This window comes from Rutilus rutilus (genome assembly GCF_951802725.1).
Source record: "Rutilus rutilus genome assembly, chromosome: 9".
Lineage (NCBI taxonomy): Eukaryota > Metazoa > Chordata > Actinopteri > Cypriniformes > Leuciscidae > Rutilus > Rutilus rutilus.
Window position 1 is genome coordinate 25,161,334 of NC_140223.1, and position 23,496 is coordinate 25,184,829.

General features: G+C 40.3%; 1 protein-coding gene across 1 annotated transcript in view; it reads right to left on the reverse strand.

Moving 5' to 3' along the window:
• Positions 1-4,140: 4,140 nt before the first annotated feature.
• The window catches only part of frem2b (FRAS1 related extracellular matrix 2b), a 91,065-nt gene continuing 71,709 nt past the window's right edge, over positions 4,141-23,496 (reverse strand). Inside the window, exons 12-24 of the mRNA XM_084419769.1 lie at positions 22,763-22,893; positions 22,502-22,657; positions 21,716-22,019; positions 20,371-20,502; positions 19,470-19,801; positions 14,116-14,308; positions 13,629-13,733; positions 13,034-13,161; positions 9,836-9,970; positions 7,557-7,683; positions 7,251-7,438; positions 6,234-6,380; positions 4,141-6,154 (exon numbers count right to left, since the gene is read on the reverse strand). Coding sequence (XP_084275895.1) covers positions 5,663-6,154; positions 6,234-6,380; positions 7,251-7,438; positions 7,557-7,683; positions 9,836-9,970; positions 13,034-13,161; positions 13,629-13,733; positions 14,116-14,308; positions 19,470-19,801; positions 20,371-20,502; positions 21,716-22,019; positions 22,502-22,657; positions 22,763-22,893 — 2,570 coding nt within the window. The 3' untranslated portion in view covers positions 4,141-5,662. The remainder of the gene's footprint in view (positions 6,155-6,233; positions 6,381-7,250; positions 7,439-7,556; positions 7,684-9,835; positions 9,971-13,033; positions 13,162-13,628; positions 13,734-14,115; positions 14,309-19,469; positions 19,802-20,370; positions 20,503-21,715; positions 22,020-22,501; positions 22,658-22,762; positions 22,894-23,496) is intronic.

Consider the following 23,496-nt stretch of genomic DNA (forward strand, 5'->3'; position numbering starts at 1 on the left):
TCAAATGAAGATATTTTTGATGAAATCTGAGAGCTGGCTCACTCCATAGGCTTCTATGGGATCGAAACTTGCCGGCCCAGAAAAGTTATTAAAAACATTGTTAAAATAGTTGAGACTGTTGAGGCAAAAACAAGTAACTAACAAAATAGCATCAGGCATAAGAGACATCAGGATTCAAATTGTCCTTAAAAGATATTTATTCTTGCAAGAATGTTCCCAGTCCATCCACAGTCCAGCTGCAGGCGGAGTGAGGGCCCGTCCACACGGAGACGCGTTTCGCTGTATACGTATACATTTTTTATCGTATTGGCGTTTCGTCCACACGGATCCGGCGTTTTGGGAGACTGAAACCGCTATTTTTTGAAACCGGGTCCCAAAGTGGATAAATCTGAAAACGACACCCTTGCGGTTTCGTGTGTACAGCCAATCCGTATATTTTGTGAAACGATGATGTCATCACATCACGTGTCGTCTGTGTCACGAGTAACAGCAACAACAATAAAGGCGGACTTATATGATCGTATTCGTGCTGCAGAAGCTGCTAAGCCTACTAGCTTTATTACAGCAAAATCTATTGCTTCTCTGCAACTGTGGTGAGCAAAAAGCGATAATCTTTGTCTTCTTCTTCTTGGTTCGTATACAGCGCGCAAGGTTATGCGCATGCTCAAAGTCTTCTTCTCCGTGTATAGTGTATCTCTGTGGCAGAATTACAGCGCCCTATACTGGTCTGGCATATATACTACACCGTTTTTAGTCGGTTTCAGTGGTTTCGTGTGTACGCAGATATTTCTTGAGACGACGCCGTGTTTACGGAATTTTTTTTTAGAACGAGGAAAAAAAAATATCGGATCGGGAACGCACCGGCTTCGTGTGGACGTGGCCTGAGACCCAGAGCAGAGGTTGGCCAGCATTTTTATAGTGTTATCTCTTGTCACCCTTCACAGCACAAGGAACAAAAGGGACCCCCCTTGACCCCTCTTGACCCCTCCCCAGCACGGGAATCTCCTTACCTCTGAAATCTCACACACACACACCCTGCAGCTGTATCAATATCATAAAAGAAACTCAAAATACAGCCAAAGAACGCATGGCATTCGTTTGTTAAATTGTTGAAAATAAAATACAAAGAAAAGATGAATTTTTCCACAACAAGACCTTGTGTGAAATTGTATTTACTGGATGTTCTTATGTCACGTTCACAAACCTCTTTCGTTTCGTTTGGTCACACCACAAAGACATGATTGACATGATTGACATGACATAGGTCTGAGGTAAAACATTAGCAAAACATAAACCCCCGCCATTAGCATAAAGATAAAGAAATGTAGAAATGAATGTATAAATAAATGTGGACATGATTCATGAATATATATATAAATAAATGTGAACATAAATAAAATGAGAAATAAATAAATGCATAAATGAAAAAAAAATTGAAAAAAAAAAGCAATTATTCATAAATAAGGTAATACAGTATACAGTGGGTACGGAAAGTATTCAGACCCCCTTAAATTTTTCACTCTTTGTTATATTGCAGCCATTTGCTAAAATCATTTAAGTTATTTTTTTTTCCTCATTATTGTACACACAGCACCCCATATTGACAGAAAAACACAGAATTGTTGACATTTTTGCGCATTTATTAAAAAAGAAAAACTGAAATATCACATGGTCCTAAGTATTCAGATCCTTTGCTGTGACACTCATATATTTAACTCAGGTGCTGTCCATTTCTTCTGATCATCCTTGAGATGGTTCTACACCTTCATTTGAGTCCAGCTGTGTTTGATTATACTGATTGGACTTGATTAGGAAAGCCACACACCTGTCTATATAAGAGCTTACAGCTCACAGTGCATGTCAGAGCAAATGAGAATCATGAGGTCAAAGGAACTGCCTGACGAGCTCAGAGACAGAATTGTGGCAAGGCACAGATCTGGCCAAGGTTACAAAAAAAGTTCTGCTGCACTTAAGGTTCCTAAGAGCACAGTGGCCTCCATAATCCTTAAATGGAAGACGTTTGGGACGACCAGAACCCTTCCTAGAGCTGGCCGTCCGGCCAAACTGAGCTATCGGGGGAGAAGAGCCTTGGTGAGAGAGGTAAAGAAGAACCCAAAGATCACTGTGACTGAGTTCCAGAGATGCAGTCGGGAGATGGGAGAAAGTTGTAGTAAGTCAACCATCACTGCAGCCATCCACTAGTCGGGGCTTTATGGCAGAGTGGCCCGACGGAAGCCTCTCCTCAGTGCAAGACACATTAAAAGCACACCTGCAGGACTCCAAGATGGTCATAAATAAGATTATATGGTCTAATGAGACCAAGATAGAACTTTTTGGCCTTAATTCTAAGTGGTATGTGTGGAGAAAATCAGGCACTGCTCATCACCTGTCCAATACAGTCTCAACAGTGAAGCATGGTGGTGGCAGCATCATGCTGTGGGGGTGTTTTTCAGCTGCAGGGACAGGACGACTGGTTGCAATCAAGGGAAAAATGAATGTGGCCAAGTACAGGGATATCCTGGACGAAAACCTTCTCCAGAGTGCTCTGGACCTCAGACTGGGCCGAAGGTTCACCTTCCAACAAGACAATGACCCTAAGCACACAGCTAAAATAACGAAGGAGTGGCTTCACATCAACTCCGTGACTGTTCTTGAATGGCCCAGCCAGAGCCCTGACTTAAACCCAATTTAGCATCTCTGGAGAGACCTGAAAATGGCTGTCCACCAACGTTTACCATCCAACCTGACAGAACTGGAGAGGATCTGCAAGGAGGAATGGCAGAGGATACCCAAATCCAGGTGTGAAAAACTTGTTGCATCTTTCCCAAAAAGACTCATGGCTGTATTAGATCAAAAGGGTGCTTCTACTAAATACTGAGCAAAGGGTCTGAATACTTGGGACCATGTGATATTTCAGTATTTCTTTTTTAATAAATGTGCAAAAATGTCAACAATTCTGTGTTTTTCTGTCAATATGGGGTGCTGTGTGTACAATAATGAGGAAAAAAAAATAACTTAAATGATTTTAGCAAATGGCTGCAATATAACAAAGAGTGAAAAATTTAAGGGGGTCTGAATACTTTCCGTACCCACTGTAAATACATTTTCTTTTCTTTTTTTTTGTATATTTATGTTTATTTATTGATTATGTCAACTTTGGCATTCCATACAGACGCAATAACACATTGGCGTTCCCAAAGCATAATTGACGCAGCATCTCATTTCCCTTGTTCTCTGGGAACGAGGTTTACAGTCGTAACCAGAGACGTTTTTGAAATGTTCTCAAAATTGGACTGAATTCCATTTAAAAAAATACACATTATGACCAATAAATCAGTAGTTTGCTTTGCATTGAGTCCTCTAAAAGAAAATCTCACTTATCTCAAAGGTTTAATTCATCGCTGGAATAATGGGCTTTTAATAAAACTTGCGTGCCTATACAGTAAATAGTCAAATAAATGTTTTTAACTAGGTGCTACCTGACTAGAGAAAACGTGAATTTCTCAGGTAATATGGGGAGCGAGTAAACATTGTTAATTTACACATACTACTGACATTGTAACGGTGGGTTGAAATTCAGCTAAAGTTACACTGTTCTTTTGATACCAAAAGTAATGACAATGATTTCCACACAAAAAAGTAACAACTATGGTGACCATGCACCTATCCCACATTTTGCAGGACAATCCGAAATAGAGAGCTTTGTCTCGCGCCTTGCAAGGTGTAAGTAGTGTCCCTTTCATTTATGTCTGTATTATTTTTTTATTATACAAAAAATAATAATAATAATTTGCACAGCCGTCATGTTCTAGCTAGAGCTGGAAAATAACCGACCAATGCATTCGTAAAGAGGGTTTTTTATTCTTAAATACAGCTGCACCAGCCAGGACTTCTTCTAGACATACACTGGATAACATCCTGATTAAACCTGATGCATCCAAAATACTGTTGGAAAACACTTGCATCAGAATAATTTCTGTCAAGCTTGTGTATATTTTTGTTAAAGCTGTTATTAAGCAATGTCTCCTGTGTTTTATATGAGGTGCCCTTGGAGGTTCTCTACGCACATGTTTACTGGTTTTCCCTAAATAAATATACGTTGTTGTTAAAAATGAAAGTAAAAAAAGTGATGAAAGTTTTCACAGTGAAATGAGAGTTCCTTGTTTTTATTAAAATCAACAAATACAAGTTCAAGATGCACTGAATCCAGTAAATGCATTTAATGATTACATAATATAATAAAGGAAAATAAACTTGCCACTACTTAAGGGAATTTATTTTAGAATAAAAAGCTATTTTTACCAACTAGCCTTTTATTCAGTTCATTATATTTAGAACTAGTATAGATTGAATAGGTCCCATAGACTAAATTACATCGTATCACTCGAACCTGGGCAAATTAAGTGCCAGTCAAGTTTATTTGGTGATTTAAAACGTTATTATCCAAATTGATGGCAAATAGGCTTTACAACTAATGTAAAAAATATCAGTATATTTGTATGGTAAAATAGCAGTGAACTTACACACATGTCCCACATTCACTCGAAATCACATCTACTGTTCTGCAACAGAGCAATAACCAGGTGGTCACCAGATTAACGGCTAATAGACCCTATTCAGAGCAGCTCCATGACAGGTATGAAAGCGAGGCTTACCATGTTTTCAATGGCATCCACTGTAAAAAAACAAAAAAACCTCCTTGATCACTTATAATTTTCCACACCTCATGTTGTCTGGAGTTTGTTGTCTACTGAATTTTTTTGGGGAAAAATATGTTTAGAGAACAATCCCAAAACATTAAATAACAGTACAACCCATTGAAGAGATGTATGTCTATCCCTCACAGCATCGCTTTCCTTCCCGTTAAAAGATGGCGCTGCTGTGAATGAGGTCTATTGTGTAACGTCAAAGAAACGCAACAAGGCAAAATCATTTGATCATTTCCCCCAACATTTTATCTGACTTATAATACACTATGATACAGTTTTACACAGTAAGTGTAGATACAAAATAAAAATAACACCATGCAAACTTATTGACCATAAATACGTAAAATACAGAAAAGGAATAGACTACTAATGTACTGTTGTTTTGCTTGATAATAGCAAAGGTTAGTTTGAAAGCTAGTTTGATGTTACTGAAGTTATTGTACTACAGTATATTTATTTTGCAAAGTAGAAATAGCAGTGGGAAAACAACACACATAAATGTAATAAAAAAATGATGTCATGGATGGATCACCCATCCAGTATATAGTACAATTCATTCATCCATATAATAATAACAAGCCAATAAAAATGATCAGTGACTTAAAACCACCTGTATTTATACAATATCAATACCGTTCTTTCATCTAGCACCTTTGGATATAAAAGTAAAACTTTCATTTGGATGAATATCAATGCCATCAAGCAGAAGTAACAGTAGCAGTAGTATACAAGACTCTCTCGGCAAAAGATTCAGACTTCAAACAATTATTAAAGCAGTGACAACAGAAGTGCTTCTGAAATTCAAGTACACTTTCGGACTGTCAAAATCCCGAGGAGAGGTAGAGAGCAACCACTCCGAGTCACTATGTGTCTTTGCGTGCCCAAGCAAATAAACAAAAAGAGGCACTTGCAAACAAAAAGTGATTTGAATAGAGGGGTCCACTGTTGGGAAATCAAACCTCTGAACTGTTGTTGCTATCGAGGCATTGCGTCATCATGGGCTCTGTGCTGTTGGAGCTTTTGGGGGGCTCCGTGATGTTCTTCTCCCGCCTAGATCGCACCACCAGAACGGCGAGAACGACAAGGAGGATGGTGAAGAGAAGACCTACCAAGATTCCTATGATCAAGACAAGCCGGTCGTCACTAGAGTCCCTGTGATTCAGTTCTCTGGGAACGACACCCTCCGCTTGGGATTCCTTGTTAAGGTTGGGTTGTTTTTGAGTGCTGCGGTCCAGCGCTATATGCAAGATGTTTGTGCCACGATTATTTTCTGCTCCAATATCCTGAGCCAAATCTGGAACGCTGCTGGCTGACCTTTTGGAAATTGAATGGCTGTGTGTCACAGAATGATAGTCAAGGCTCCTTTTCCCAATGCCCCGATTTGCGTTGTCTCTGGACCGGACGGTGTAGATGGTGTGAATGTACCACTCTCTGCCTGCCGACACCTGGGAGGAGTGTTACAGTGTTAGCATCAGAACATGATCGCAACGTTTCTTAATGTGCCGGCTGTTGTGTGCATCTCACCTGAAACAAAGCTGTGGAATCCATCCTAAAGCCATCAGAGCCTGGCTGCCTTACCAGCACCAGCGCTTGAGGATCATCTACAGCGAGGAAAGCATTGAAACTAATGCTACCAAATGTTCTCGCCTGAGTCTCTGGCTGAGCTTTGTCCTGTAAAGCAGATTAAGTTCAAACTTATATGTTACACTGTCAAATGATCCTGAAATCAACGCAAAGCCAATGTTGTTCTCCATGCATGTTGTTCTCCATGCTCAATCCTGAACAGTGGTATAGTTAATTAAAACTAAAACGATTAACTCTTTCCCCAACATTGGCAATTTTCTGGCAATCCATGTTTTCAGTGTTATACGGTAGGGGGCGCAATTACGTATCTTCTATAAGAGTACAGAAGCTCCAGATCCCAAAACAAGCGAAGAAGCATTGGGAAAAGTAGCCTAACACAAACGTTAAACAGCATAAAAATCAAATCTGCCTAATATTACCGAATGAAATGTCGACCCAGGAAAAGGTATAGGACTTGAAGGTATAGGTGTTGATGGACTCAGTATATGTTTTGATCATCGTTCTGAGGCCGATCTGGATGTAGTCTTTGTCTCAAGTCTAGTCTCACGATTTTCTCAGCTTTTTGTTCAAAATGTTGCTTTTTTATGAAACTTGCCCACATTCAAGTGTTGATTAAAAAAATGCATGGTTCTGGGGGCCATGATTGTTTTGTGAAAATTATCAAAAATGCAGGTGCTGGCTGGCAACGTTTTTAAAAAAGCTGGCGAAGAAAGAGTTAAACAACATTTATGATGTTCTAAATATGATTAATTGTAACTACAATTAGCTGTTTGTATGTATTTCTTTAATGCAACTGCATGTAAGTGTTTTTTAGTTTTAGTTTTTTCTCAAAAACCTACTAAAAAGTAAATATTCATTTATATTAATGAATATTTTTTACAATTGATTTAAAGTTTAAAAGTAAATATTCAAATAAAAAATTCCAACTGTTTATGCAAAGTTTGTGTCAGTACTTACAATGATCTTGAATCGGTACAAAAGAGATGGTGAATCAGCTAAGCAGCCGTACTCAAAGTTGTCAGGGCTGTACTTTGGGATGTATCCATCCGCCCCTGTGCAAAGGAACACCTTCTCGATGTTACAGATGAACGAGTCTCCAAGATTCTGAACAGGATCTACCATTACACGGCCGTAGATGACATCTCCTAGAGAAATGCAACAGCCCTGAATTAGTGATAGGTGTCATACTTCAGTTCTCATAATCTTTACTTTGGTCACAGGATCAAATCACATATATGAATAATGTTGTTTTTAGCATTTTACCCTCTGAGAAAGCAGTATCACTCTCCTGACCAAAGCCCATGGAGCCGTCTGACAACCAGAGAGTCCTCTTTGAAAGTAGGAGCATCTGTGTGTTAAGACTGAACTCTGCTGGCACTGGATCACTCACCTAAAGGGAATAACATGCACATTACTTTTAACTAAACTTAATTTAACACAAAATTATAGTATCATTATATATTATATAATTAGAATTTTACTAGATTTTGAAATAGAGTTTGATGTACTATGAAAAATGACTGTAAATACTAAGTCCAAAAAGACAATTTATTGAACATAAGTTGCAAATATACGTAAGTTTCACTTATGAATGAATGATTGAATGGAGGCATTTACATAGCACTTTTACTGTGTATTGTTGTACACCCAAAGCACTTCACAATCATAACAGGGGTCTCCCCTCAACCACCACCAGTATGCAGCATCCACTTGGATGATACGATGGCAGCCACAGTACAACGGCGCCAGTGCGCTCACTACACACCAGCTATAGGTGGAGAGAGGTAGATAAAGCCAATTCAGTAGATGGGGATTCTTATGACTTTATCTTGTTGGCAGTGTTGCCAGACTGGGCAGTTTTGAATTTGATTGTGCGGGTAAAATTTGGTTTGGGTGGGTGGACAATTTTTTTGCTGGTTTAGGGTCAGCTCGGCGGTTTTCAAACTTCTAAATGTTATAGTCTACTTGGTTAATAAAAAAAACCTAAATCATGACGTTACTAAACACATGGTACTTGTAGCTGGATATTCAAGTGATTGCTATGCCAAAGTGGCATAAATATACAGTAAGTTGTATCTACAGTAAAGACTGGGAAAGTAACCCAACTCTCAAAATGTGGATTATACCTGTGGTGGGAGACGACTCAAAGGCTCTTTGTAAATATAACTAACTGTGAGAGCCAGGCCCAGAATGGCCATCGGGAGCACCGGGAGAATTCCCGGTGGCCTGGCGACTAATTTGGCCTGCTGCCCGTTTTTTATTTTTTATTTTTTTATATTACTACCTTTACCAGTGATCATTTTCAAATTCAAATTCACATTCAATAAAATTATTATTATAAAATAAAATCATGAATCTGTTAGTCTTGACTTGCAAGGCTACGATTCGACTTTAAGCCTCAGCCAAACGGTTAAACAGAAAATGTGAGCAGCACCCGATGATGGACAGAAAACGGCCAGGTGGAGCAGAGAGGGAAAGGACAAAGAAAAAGAAAGCACTCCAAGAACAAGCAGCAAAATGTTGCAAAATTAATTACCTGTTCAGGGCTTCAAGTGCAGGTCAGTTTCATCTTGTAAATACTGTATTATTTTCCTCGTTAACTTAGTATTGAACTGCTAGCAAATGTAAGCGGTATATATATATATATATATATATCGATAGATATAGATGGTCATGTTTTAGTTTAAATTTCCAATAACACTAGTACTCCACTTTACTTAGTGTATGAGGCTGATGATCCTGGTGGAAGGGAGAGATGGAGAGATATTAGGGAAAATGAAGAGAAGGAAAAGAGAAGTGAGGGTACCGTTTAAGAGAAAGTCTTTAATTATTTTTCACGCCTAAGGACAGCCTAAGGATTTAGACCAGGGGTGTCACACTCAGTTCCTGGAGGGCCACTGTCCTGCAGAGTTTAGCTCCGACCAGCTCCAAAAACACCTGCCTGGAAGTTTCTAGTAATCCTGAAGACCTTGATTAGCTGGATCAGGTGTGTTTAATTAGTCTTTAAAACTCTGCAGGGTTGTGGCCCTCCAGGAACTGAGTTTGACACCCCTGATTTAGACCAATAAATGTAATTTAGGAAAAAATAGGGTTGTCTGTGTTTCTGAATTTTATTTGGGTGCATAGGATGGCCTGGATGGCTGTAGGATTTCCCGGCCTGAAATTGTGTCCCAGTCCGGCCCTGGTGAGAGCACAGCTGAATGACTTAATTGAAATCGATTATGGGACAACTCCTGTCCATCGTCATGTGTACACTGGCTTGACCAGGACATCTGCCATTTTAAAACCATCGAGACTGCACTCTACTCATCCCCGACAGCTGCTGAAAGAGGTTTGAATCAACAATTAATCAGTTTTGACTGTGCTAAGTTCTGCTTTTTAGAACTGATTGTATTGTAAACCTGTTAGACTGTAATGCAGGCTTTGCAGTATGTATGATGTGGTCCCTGCAAGCTTTAAGTGCCCTAGACACACACAGGAAAACTCGGCTATACAGCCACTGACGTGAACCCTTTGATGAGTGCTTGTGATTCAGTACTGACCTGTTGGAAGCGTATGTCCAGATCAAAGGTAATTGGCTCTCTGGGATGGCACACAGGGCGGAAGCTATACTCGACACTGGGAGGAGCCGTGCAGGGAACCAGTTTCACTGTGTAAGTTCCTGAGTAATCCCTCACCTGGAGGAAAGTATTTCAACACTTATCAGGAAAGACAGTAAAGGACCCAATAATGACAAATACAATCATGAACATTATGGGCCTTATCATACATCCGGTGCAATGCAGCGCCAGGCGCGATGCAAGTGTTTTTTGCTAGTTTCAGACTGACGCAGTCATCATTTTCATGTACTGCGCCACGTTGTTTAAATAGAAAATGCATTTGCGCCCATCTGTGCGCCCACATGGGCGTGCTGGTCTGAAAAAGAGGTGTGTTCAGGTGCATTGATGGCACATTGCTATTTTGAGGCAAATGAAATAGACTGTGCCATTGACCAACTTAAAGGGCACCTATTATGACTCTTATAACAAGACGTAAAATAAGTCTCTGATGTCCCCAGAGTATGTATGTGAAGTTTAAGCTCAAAATACCCAACAGATAATTTTTTACAGCATGTTTAAATTGTCATTTTTTGGAGCTCAGAAAAACGTTTTAGTGTGTATCCCTTTAAAAGCAAATGAACTGCTGCTGCCGGCCCAGGGGGCGGAGCATCACGAGCTCGCGCTCAGAGCCAGGACAATCTCATCTGATAATATCAGAACAGAAACTCTCACTTGCGGTGTTCATTTCGACTCGGAGTCGGACAATAATGCCCACAGAGCCAGAGAATATATGCTGTATGGAGATAGAACAGGTAGCCTGACGTCGTCATACTCATATTCTAGTCAGAATGTGAGTCTGATACTGCTCCATAGGACTTTAATTATGGGGCGTGTCTCAACTGAACCAGGAAAAAAAAAACTCTGCACTCAATTGAATAGACCTACAACCAATCAGAGCAACGGAGTAAATGACGCATGTTCTTCATTCATATTTTCAACCAACAAAATGTCGCGGCTCTCTGTTCCTCTTTTAAAATGAATGCGCTGTGGATATCTTCTATAACAGACGCGATGGCGGAATCTACACGATTCCGGAGGAAGTTCGGGAGGAACACGTACAAATAATCAATCCAATATCAACTTGTCATCAAACAATACCATGACTAACGTTACCCTATATCAGCATGAGGAAGCATATTCACTCAGTCAACTTACCTAACACTCCTTGACAGTTTTTCAGCATCCCTCCACCACCCCGAATCCTCACTCTTGTCTTGGCTTGTTCTCTCACAACCAGGAATACCGGGGGGAGTATGGCTACCGAGCCCACAGCCCTCTCCTCGGACAGCACGTCATATACGCATCTGACTTATTTGTGTGAACTCATGAAATCTAATATACGCATTTATTCTATTTGACTTATTTGCAAGTGTGAACTCGTGAAATCTCAATTCTCCAGCGGCAGTCTTCTTTGTTATAAACTAATTCAAATCAAGCGCTCTTTGGTGACGTGGGTGATTACGTAACCGCAGATCTTCTGTCCATCATCGATTAAAGCCCGCCCTGGCAATTTGATTGGCCCGGCCTTCTGGGAGCCGAGCATAATTACTCCTCAACGGATCGAGTCCAGACCGAACTTCCCGACCAAAAAAATGTTGTGGGTGGGGTTCGGGCTGGCACCCAGGCTATAGAACAGGTATAGTTTAGTTTAATTACGGTTATAACTTATTTGTCATCTGCTTTTATCCACTATTAATGCAAGCCTGCTGTAGCAAACCCCGTCTGAATGATGACCAAAATATACTGACGAGTTCAGTGAAGTTTACTGTACATCACACAAAAGATGAGCGTTAGTTTTACTCCAGAGAATCACTGTAAGAGCTGAATAAACACAGTATAAGAAGTGCGCATTAAAGTCTTATCCATAAACTCTCTCTCTCTCTCCCTTTCATTATCATCAACATACACAGCGAAGTACACAAAACACTCGTTACAACTAACAGTAAACAAATATATACACACCTTTTCAGTGGGTGCTTAATAAACTGGTAAACCTTATATCCGTAAATTGACTCGATGAGCTGTCATAAAGTGCGTGCTCTCACTTTCATTTCTGCCGTGGTCAGTAACATTAGGCCTGTCGCTCCGGAGACCGTAAGCTGGATCACAAACAGTACAGAGCCATCCTCGAGTAACAACGAGAGTAAATGAAGACTGCTATGTTCATTCTTACATCCAACAACAAAACACCTCAATCGCTTAGGAGACATTCTTGTCTACAGCTGCTCAAGCGTCGAAACAATGGCAGACTTTGTGTCCAGCTCACTCAGGGCGGGTCTATGCTCAAACTGCAGTGTCAATCAACAGTCGTGGGAGGGGCCTGTGCAAAGTGACGTCACATTGCCCCGAATCTGAGAACAGCTCGTTCTGAGACAGTGCTTATGATTTATGGGGATATAAAAAAAGCACTGGGTGGATTTTTTATCATTATAGGGTGGTTGTGTACACACACTGCCAACACACATTTATGTTCAAACACCATGTAAAAGTGAATTTTGCAAAATAGGTGCCCTTTAAATCTGGTCTAAAGTCAATGGCGCAATTTTGTTATTTAAAGAGCGCGTTGGTAATGTGCGCTTATAGGTGGGTCCACAACGTGCGTACACTCTGCTTATTAAACACACAGGGCACACAAACATGCCAAATATGAAAAATAAAAGGATTACAATGTAAAAGATTATTATTGTGTACATAAAGATATGGTGGAATCCGGCTTGTCCCGTATGTAGATGGTCTGCTCACACGCTTTAACCTTGCGCATGAGCATATCTGTTTGCGCTCTGGAGACGCATTCGGTCTTTCCACTACCAAATTCCTTCATGTAAATAGCGAATCTGCCATGGCGCGAGCACAACTGTCATTTACAGGGAATGGAAGATGAGACTCTGATTGGCTTATTGCACGTAAAGCCCAAAACACACCCATTACTCAAGAGAATAGACACAACCCTTTTAAACTATGCGCCTGATGCGCCGACCATTTTTCCCGTCGTTAAACTAGCAGAAATGGATTCCGACACGGCCTAAGTGAACTTGCGCCGTGCACTTTAGACCATGCGCTTAGATCGTTAAAATAGGGCCCATAGTATCAAGAGCAGATTTTGATTTGAATGCAGAAAAATCAGACACCCTAAAGACTTACAGCAAAATCAGAGATGAAGGTCCATTGCTGCATTGGCTGGTTGTATGTTGGCTCACTTCTCACCAAGCTAAGGTTAAAAGTCAGCCCAGGGTGATCCGCACACATGACCATGGAAGTCATAAGGGAGGCTGTGTTAACAGAAATGTTATTATTCAGACTGAACACAAGTAAGTTCACATGACACTGCCTCATCGTTACAAGTTTCAATGAAATGACCCATTAAATGAACAAATTTCACAAGAAAGGTCTCTTAATTCACCCCCAAATAATTGTTTTTATATATATTAATTTATAATAATTTGAAAACACTCAAACATTACATTTGGCATTAACTGTTATTTACAAAGATACTTTAAAATATCTTTAATTGAATTACAGTTATAAGAATAGAGTTATAACAAGAGCTGGTTCTAGAAATAAGCTTAATTTTCTATATTCAAAATACATTTTATTTTCATCCAGTTGTATAATTGCTTTCATGAAGCTGTGAGCAAAATAAAAAATAAAAGCAAAGGAAAAACAATTATTAGAACCAGATGAAATCATTTACAGGTACCTTTTATATATATAATATGCTTAATAAGTTATAACACACCTGAATGTGCAGTAACAAAGAGCCCCCGAAAACGTGCTTCTGTACGGAAGTTGACAACCAAGCGACCTTGTTCGTTTATGCGCATGCTTGTAGGATAGAGGGCCCCTAAAAAATAAATTTCACATAATGAAAAAATCCATATAAACTACTGTTCAAAAGGTTTGGATTAGTAAGAATTTTTTTAAGTAACAATAACAACTTGTACATTGTTACAAAGGAATTCTATTTCAAATAGAATGCTTTTTTTTTTCTTCTGTTTTTCTATTCATCAAAGAATCTTGCAACAAAATGTATCACAGTTTTCAAAAAAAAAAAAAAAACCACATTAAAAACACAAACGTTTTCACCATAAATAAATGTTTCTTGAGCATCAAATCAGCATAGAATGATTTCTGAAGGATCATGTGACACTGAAGACTGGATTAATGATCACAGGAATAAATTACATTTTAAAAATATATTCAAATAGAAAATTGTGCTGTCTTGCCTTGTAATTCAGCCTCTGGTGGACTACCAATGCCATCTCTCCACAAGATGGCAGTATCATAAACAAAAGTGAGACGCAGCTCCGACTGCAGGTCAAAGTGCTGCCAACCACCAGCACCAACGGGTGAATGGAACACGTATGACACGTGCAGGGGCACACGCAGGGTCACATAAGACTGCACCAGGTTCAGCACCTACACAGGACAGAAAGGTCAATACTATAGTAACTACCCAGATAACAGTTTTTGGAACATACCTGGAAACCTGCCCAGAATGAACATACTAACGTTCTCTATTAATTAGTCAGAAACGCTTTCTTTACGTAAATAGAATGTTCCCTTTAGGTTTGGAGAAGGTTTAGATTTGTTTCATTTATAATTATAAAAATCACTTTTAGTTAAAGATCCATAAAGGTTATCTTTAGGTTGTCACCAAAAAAAACCTGCCCGCAACATTATGGGAAGATCTGTTTATGTTGTCAAAAAAAAAAAAAAAAAAAAAACTCCTCCAATGTTCTGGAAAGGTCAATTTATGGTTATAAAAATAAAACCTACAGTTCTTTATAGGTTCTGTACAGGTTGTCACAAAAACCTCCCTGAAACTTTCTTAAAATATATTTTTGTTTACAAAAAAGAACCTACATATTTTTTAGTCCTGAAAAAAAAACCAAAAAAAAAACATGTCATTATAAGGTTGTTCTGTGTTTGCTGGGTAGACAGTCTCAAATAATTTAGCACATGAGAATTAGACTTCTAACCTCATGATTATTACACATATCCATTGGTTGACTATATTAAGAGAAGCAAAAAGCTTTTGGAAAAACTGCATGTACATATGTGCAACCAGCAGATGGTGCTGTTGCTTTTACTTTACGTTAACTCTGCAAGCCTCATCAGTTTACCCCATAGACTGATTTAAGAAATTATAAATGAATTGAAATAAAAAACTTAAACTCTTAAAATTACATTGACAGTCAGAATCACACATTTCTAATAGAAAAATGTATCCTTAAAGATTTGCAGTAAACTCAAATTAAAAGTACTTTAGCTGTGAAGCACTGCAGCATAGTCCACTAACTGCTAACTCTTTAAGAAAGTGTTTTGGATAACTTCACAGATCGACTTCACTGAACTTGAATGTGGCCTGTACACCCGTCCATCCCTGTTTAATGACACTAGTCCACTTTAATTAACTGCAGAGTAAACCAACAGAGCCTGTGTCCATGGTGAAGATGAACAACTGCCTCAAACAGGTATGTAAACAGTTGTCTTCCAAGCTTGTTTTAAGGTCTACCCTTTCCAAGCTAGTTGTTAAAAGGGAAGAACAGAAAAAAAAGAGAAGATTTTTTATAATCTAAAGGTCAGTTTTGACTCATTGTTGGCAAAAGACAAATAGTGGGCTGCTTAAACTTGAGGTACATAAAGCAAATGCCTTTGCCAATAATCTAAAACGGATAGCCACAACATAATGGTTTGATGTGATCTCACAACTGTGAAATAAGTTTAATATGTTTGGCATAGACTGGAAATCCATATATCAAGAGCAGGAGTCTAAACCTTGAAATTAATTAAATACATTCCTGAATTGACACTGAAACAAAACAGTTAGCCGCTTTTAAGGGCACAAAATACATTCTTACACTACCGTTCAAAGGAAGTCTCTTTTTCAAAGTCTTAATCAAAGGCTGCAGTTATTGGATAAAACTTACAGTAAAAAAATAACTGTTCCCTTTCAGTCGCTCGACTGAATGGGATCACGCTAGGGAGCCTGTCATCTTCGAGTACTATTGAATGAGCCAATGCAATTGGCGTGCATGATTCGCATCACACACTCCGCCACCGCGGCACGGGTATAAATACGGAAGTGGTGGCACGCACTAGTGGCCTCGGAGCCGATCGTTTTTTTTTGTCTCTGAAGAGTATTGTTGTATACAACGAGTGAGTGTGTCGGTGTTCTTCTAGGAAGACTCTCCCAGTTGCTGGTGGTTCTACAGTGCGAGTGTAGCGGTGATCGCGAGCATTGAGCTCTCGACTGCTGTTTCAACAGCATCAAATTTCTGTGTTTGTTGACGGCTGGTTATTGGGGGCGGAAAAATGTTTCAGTTTACTGTTCATTGTTGCCGTGGTCATTCCCCTGTGTGCTTCGGCACTGGTGATGGGTCCCATTCCCTGAAAGAACAACACGGGTGCGTTTGCGTCTTTTTCAAGATGCCATTCCACCCGTGCGTTTCTGGATGCGATTGTTCCCTGTCCCCCCAAATGGACGGTCACAATAGTTGTATCACGTGTTTGAAGAATGTGTATATATATATCTCTATCACATCACAGCCGGTGGAGCCCCCCGTTGACCAGCCGTTTTATTTGGGGCCTCTCCAGAGGACAGAATGCCGATTGCAACATCGGAGGGTGAGCTGACCTCTGGAAATGATGACTTGGCTCCCTCTGGGAGTGTAATGTTGCCCGAGTCAGATCCAGAAGCATCAGCTATGCTGAATTGGGCCGCCGAGGCTGTCGGGCTCGAGTGGAATCCTCCACCATATCCCGAATGGTTGGATGATTGGTATCTTGGGACAGGCCGCGCTGGTTCTCAGCTCGCTGCCCCAGTGACTTTCTTTCCGAAGTGCATGGAGAGCTTGCCAGGTCGTAGACGACACCTTTCTCTGCCAGAAACTGCCCGAATAAGCTTCCCCCCCCAACTACCCTTGACGGAGGAGCAGTGAAGGGTTGCGAGGCTGTCCCTCCAATAGAGCGGTCTGGCGCGACACAGGTGCACCTGTGTCCGGCGGCCGCTGCTTTTTGGACTGGGCCCCTTGTCTCCCCCCTAAAGCCTGTGAGTTCTCGCCCGTTCTGACGGGCAGAGCTTACAAGGCCTGTGGGCTAGCCACCTCCTCTTGCATGCCATGGCGCTGCTGCAGGTCTAGCAGGCCCGGGCACTCATGGACATGCACAGGGGTAGCCCAGACCATGTGCTCATAGGTGAGCTCCGCACCGCATCAGACCTTGCCCTCTGGGGCACGAGTGTCGTGGCGTGCGTGATTGGTCTGGCGATGTCCACGTTAGTGGTCCAGGAGCACCATCGTTGGCTCAATCTGGTTGTTATGGCGGATGCGGACAAGGTTCGGTTCCTGGTCACTTCATTCCACTAATTACTGCTGGCCTGCTCAATCGTGCCGCTGACAAGCCTCACGACAGCCTCTGGTCCAGATAGAGTGGAGACTCCTTCCCCAGCTGGTCAGCTGTTTGGGACCACTTCGGGGCCGCACAGTTACGTCTGTTGCCCCTCCGGACTCGTCCCTCCACCAGTTGTTTCTTCTCCTGTCTTAGTGGATATCCCTCGACACAGAAAAAACTCTGGCCACAGCTGGCCCAAGGGCCCCCGCAGAAATGCGTTCCCCAGTGAGCCTTCTTGCACTACGCTGCTAAAATCAGGAAGAGATGGAGCAGGTCCTGATAGTTGCCCCTTATTGGCCCAACCGACCTCTTCTCTCTACAGCCTTCCTGACTCATTCCTCTGAGTACGTTCTCAGGGATGGGGCATGGTGGCACCCGCGTCTAGACCTTGGAGAGTTCCAGGTCTGGTTCTAAAAAGAACAGGACGCAAAGGTTCTGGTTACTACCGCAATAATTTTTTTATGCCGTAGAGACCATCGCTTCTGTGAGACAACCTCTTAAAAAAAGAGGCTCGCTTCCCCTTAGAAGTGGAACCTATTCGTTGAATTGAGTCTTCTCTCCGTGAGGAGATCCCGAAGGTGTTCGATCACTTCAGTGCTTCCTTTCTGCTAAAGGTTGGAGTGAGGGCTGTCTCCTCCACCTCAAAATGTTGTGGCCTCAGTATTGACGCACATCATGATGCAGTAGATACAAATCCGTGGGAAGTACGACTGGATCTTCAGGATCCTGAGGGGAGCAAGGAGAAAAGAAATAACCTCCTTGCATCCCTTCTTTACCCTCTTGGGACTTATCTCTGGTGCTACTGCACTGCAGAGACCTCCCCTGAGCCCTACAGGCAGTGAGTTAAAAATTCTGTTTTTAAAGAAACAGTTCTCCTGGGACCAGGTGGTGAGCCTGCAAGCGCTGCCCCGGAGGAGGCAGACCCAGCCCTGGCTTTTTCTCTGTCCGTCCGCTCCAGTGCGGTTATACGTGATCAGAATGCAAAGCCTAGACCTTAGACCAGCTCTGTCTGTTACAGAAACCAGCAGAAGGGAAGGCTGTTTCTGGACGGTGAGCTCCTCCTAAGCGAGGGTATTGCTCCATCCTAGGCATTGACACAGAGTGCCTCGCTGAACAGATTTTAAATAGAGTTGGGGGCTGGGCGACACCTATACACATTCACTAGAGAACTAGTCCTCTCTGCCGTCACTGTTCGGTTGATCTGAAGTCCCTGTTATAGGCTGTAGTCATCCCAGTGACATTTCAATATGTTGTACTGCCGGTCATTCGCTCAGTCCATATGTGTATTCTCCACATGTTACCTCCCTTTGGGCAGGATGTGGTTTCCGCAGCGTCCCTTCCTTCCTTGATAGGGTACGCTCTTCCAGTGGTCCTGTGGAACAGCAGTTGACTTCCCTGGCCTAAGCCTTGCCCTTCTCCGCCTCAAAATTGCGGGGGGTCAGGAGGCTTTCGTCCAGGCACTGGAAGGTGGCAGCTCTAGTGGCGCTTTCCATAGTAGATCCCGTTCAGTCGAACGTCGACTACGTCGAACGTGAACGACTGAAGGAGGGAACGGAGATGTAGTCCCTTAGCCACTATAGCTGGACCACGGCTGACTCCGAGTTACTCTCGGCTCCTCAGCGAAAAGCAACTAGTGCGTGCATCCACTTCCGTATTTATACACGCGCCGCAGGGGCGGAGTGTGTGATGCCAATTGCATTGGCTCGTTCAATAGTACTCGAAGATGACAAGCTCCCTAGCGTGATCCCATTCAGTCGAACGTTGACTACGTTTTCTATTTTATGTTATTTATTCTTGTGATGCAAAACTGAATTTTCAGCATCATTACTCCAGTCTTCAGTGTCACATAATCCTTCAGAAATCATTATAATATGCTGATTTGGTGCTCAAGAAACATATCTTACTGTTATCATTGTTAAAAAACAGTTGTGCAGCTTCATATTTTTGTGGAAACCATGATATTTTTTTTCAGAATTCTTTGATGAATAGAAAGTTTAAAAGAAGAGCATTTATTTATATAAATCTTTGTCTTTACTGTCAATTTGATCAATTTAATGCATCCTTGCTCAATAAAATAATTTCTTATAAAAAAACACTTTTGAACGGTAGTGTATTTGACTTTTTATTTGCCTGATGCTAAAGGCATGATGAAATGTAATTAAATAGTTTTCTTCTCTTTCCTCACCTGTCCATCAGTCCCGATGTTCCCTCCACAATCGTTGAGCAGTTCAGACATGTCATAGTAGCTGACAAACTCCCACAAGCATGCCTCCAGATGCAGGTTTCGGTAGAATCGTAGGGTATTTTGGCCCCTGAGGGTCGTGCTATACTGGTAGGGCGCAGTCCCGCCAATGGCATCTGGATTACGGGTGGCGTTGGAGATGAAACCGTAGCGTGTCCGCACCTCTGTGAAGTCCAGCAGGTTTGAGCAGCGATGGTTTCCAACACGCGTGCCATCTGGACTCAGGGTCAGTTCAAAGTTGGAGAGCGGCCGAGTGGAGACTACAGGTAACATACCTAACAATGGAATGAGGCAGATGATGTAACATGGATGTATCTGTTGTTATTGTTAAGTAAAAGTCAAACTAAAAATATTGAAAATATTTTTTGACATTGGAATAAAACATGCAGGCATAAATAAATAAATGAATAACTGTTTGAAGTTCCAAAATAACTAAAACTGAAACAAAAATCAATTTAAGCTAAATAGAAATATAAAAAACTCAAAACACTAATAAAAAATTACAAAACTACATAAAAAGTTTTAAAACCTAAACTAAAATTACAATGAAAATGGAAAATCTAAAAATAAAAGCTAATTCACAATATTATATAATTTATAATAACTATAAAAGTACAGAAATAATACTAAAATAACACTGATCTGATCTGACAGACATTTATCAAACTCTTTTAAACAGCATTTAAATATATATATATATATGTGTGTGTGTGTGTGTGTATGTATATATATTATATATAACATTTTAAAGAAAAGTCATTGTGATTTATCAATGTATATGATTTCCTATATGCTGGACAGTCTGATAAGCAAAATCTGCTTACACTACGGTAGGTGTACTGACCATCAATATGGGGCATGGTGACAGTCAGTTTAATGAGGTTTGGATGGTCTGGATCTTCTGCTCCAGTGTAGCGCAGTCTGGCAGAGAAAGGTTCAGCTCCAACTGTGCCAACAACCCGAGGCTGGCACATACCTGATGCCAAAAGGAAGAAAAATGAAACAGCAGCAGATTAAAGGGGCATGAAAAAAAATGTGCAACCCATTTTACTTCCATATATTTCTGAGTGAAATAGTAAATTTGCTAAATTTGTAAGACGGGACTTAATGTTTTCTACTGGAAACCGATTGGATCACAATAAGTGGGTGTGAATTATGCACATTAAGCAAATACGTTTTTTTATGCCCTTTTATGCAAACTTCCCTCCGTCTCATTCACTTGGATGTATGTCATTGCTTACGTTGCACGAGTGCCCACTACTGGTGGAACAGTCGTAAGCCCTTAATCACTTAGAATCTGCTATGGTTATGCTTTATTATTTGAAGTTTTTCAGTTCACTTATGAATTTGTTTAAGCTCCATTCTTTAGGCCTTTGAAGGCCCAAGAAAAAGTGCTTAGGTAAGTTTGTGAGTCTATGTCTAAAGGTGGAGTTAAATGCAGCCCAGCAAAGTGTAATTCTGACTTTTTTTCTCAGATTTGCTAGATATAAACTCGCAATTGAAAGTTATAATGTCAGAATTTCCAGTTAGAAAGTCAGAATTGTGAGATATAAACTCGCAATTCTGACGGTTTTTCTTGCAATTCTGACTTTTTTTTCTTGCAATTGCAAATTTATATCTCACAATTCTAACTATATAAACTGGCAAGTCCAATTCTAAGGGAAAAAAGACTTGCGAGTTTATATCTCGGAATTCAGAATTTTTCGAACAATTCAGACTTTTTGTCTCACAATTGCAAGTTTATATCAGACAATTCTGACTTTATATCATGCAATTCTAAAGGAAAAAAAGTCAAGAGTTATGAGATAAAGTCATAATTACCTTTTTTTTTTATTTAGTGGCGGAAACAAGCTTCCACAGGTTTTAAACTATGGTCATGGGAAACTACATTTTCCCATTGACTAACATTATAAGTGGACATTTTATGGAAATAAACTTTTAAATATTATCATAGAGATTACTTTCAAATGTACTGTGGAAATTACAAATCCTAAACAATACTGTAGCATAGCAAGGCTAAAATTTAATCAAGATCAAATGATGCAGAGCTCAAAAAAAAAAAAAAAAAAAAAAATTATTCAGAAAATTAAATCAGACAATCACTTGTCTTTTCATCTTATTTTATTTATTTATTTTTGTCCCAGAAATGGTCTAAAACTAGTGCTAATTCTGTAATGCACTAAACTCACCATCTTCCTGGCTGATGGAAACTATGGGGCTGGTGAGCTCCAGGCCTTCATCCCCATTTGAGTTGACAGCCCGGGCTGCACACTGCACACGCGAGCCTGCCTGGAAATACACTGAGTCTAATGTGATTGTTTTGGAGGAGGTGAAGAAGGTGTCAAAATCCACCTCCTTCATGGGGCTGGTCACACCGTCAGGTCCTGTAGGGGCACTGACCAGCCAGCGGTACCGGGTCAGGGTGTTATTGATGTGCTCCGAAACACAGATGGAGCCCGTCCGGTCAAAGTCAGGATACTTGGAGTTGCATGACTATAATAAATATAGAAATAAATTAACATACTGTATATCCCGTATATATACTGTATGTATGTATACATGTGTGTGTATATATATATATACATACTGTATATACTGTATGATGGAGACAGAATATATAAATAGTATATATATACAGTAGGAGACAGTATATACAGTATATATATAAATATATATATATATATATATATATATATATAGTAGGAGACAGTATATATACAGTATATATATAAAACTAAATACTGTATGATGGAGACAGATGGATGGAGACAGACAGACAGACAGACAGACAGACAGACAGACAGACAGACAGATAGATAGATAGATAGATAGATAGATAGATAGATAGATAGATAGATAGATAGATAGATAGATAGATAGATAGATAGATAGATAGATAGATAGATAGATAGATAGATAGATAGATAGATAGATAGATCTTTTATGTTCATTGTTTCCCTATATAGTGAACCTACCGTGACACAGAGTACGGGATATCCTGCGGCTGGCTGAGTATCTCTCATCCTGCTTGTATCATCGTACTGCAACAGAGACACCACCACTGGCACAGAGGGGAAGGTCACGTCAGCCATACTGTTCGCCTCTTCAATGTAGATGATGGCTTTGGTGACCTGAAGGTTTGGAAGAGAAGCTATAATGTACACAATGTGGGTCTAATAGACAGCAAGATTATATACCTTGTTTCCATACTCCAGGGCAAGCATATTTTGGAGTACCTGAATTTCTGCTACCATGTTCTCATCAGGTTTGAGGTGGACCGTGAAGGCCTCTCTCATCTCTCGCACACCATCATACAGGATTTCCACCTCTACAATGTGCTCTGTCTCTCCCTCTTTAAACTCCACATCTGCAGTTGGGAAATTGCCATATTAACAATTATATTCTTGGTAGTATTTATTATATTTAAATCAACATAAATTATGTTAATATAACAAATACTATTAGGAATACAATTGGCTTTGTGGAATCTTTGTTTCTGATTGGTCAATAGTGCTATCCAGTGTTATGTTATTCCCAGATAACAACCACTTAAAACAGATGACACAGGCTCATCTGGGTTACTAATGTCAGCAGCGTAAGGAACGTTTTTTCTTTGTGGATGTTTTGCGTTTGGTGAGCTAATAAAATATTAAAACACAGTCGAATCAATATTTTGTGTACAGTTATTTAATTATGCCATCCAGTATTGTGGACTCGCTCTCTCTTGTTTCATACAAACGCAGCTGCTGCCATTTTGTGACTATTGTATTGTAAAATAAAACAGTTTATCGATTTTATCGATTTATCGATTAACAGTATCGATTTTAAAACAGTTTAATCTGAAATCAATATATCTAATCCCATTATTTATGTGGCGAAATGCTATGTAATAAGTGGTATGACTGTATACTGTATTTCTTAAATGTCCGTTTAGTTTGAACTTGCTGCGTTGCAATGGCTCTCTCTGCGA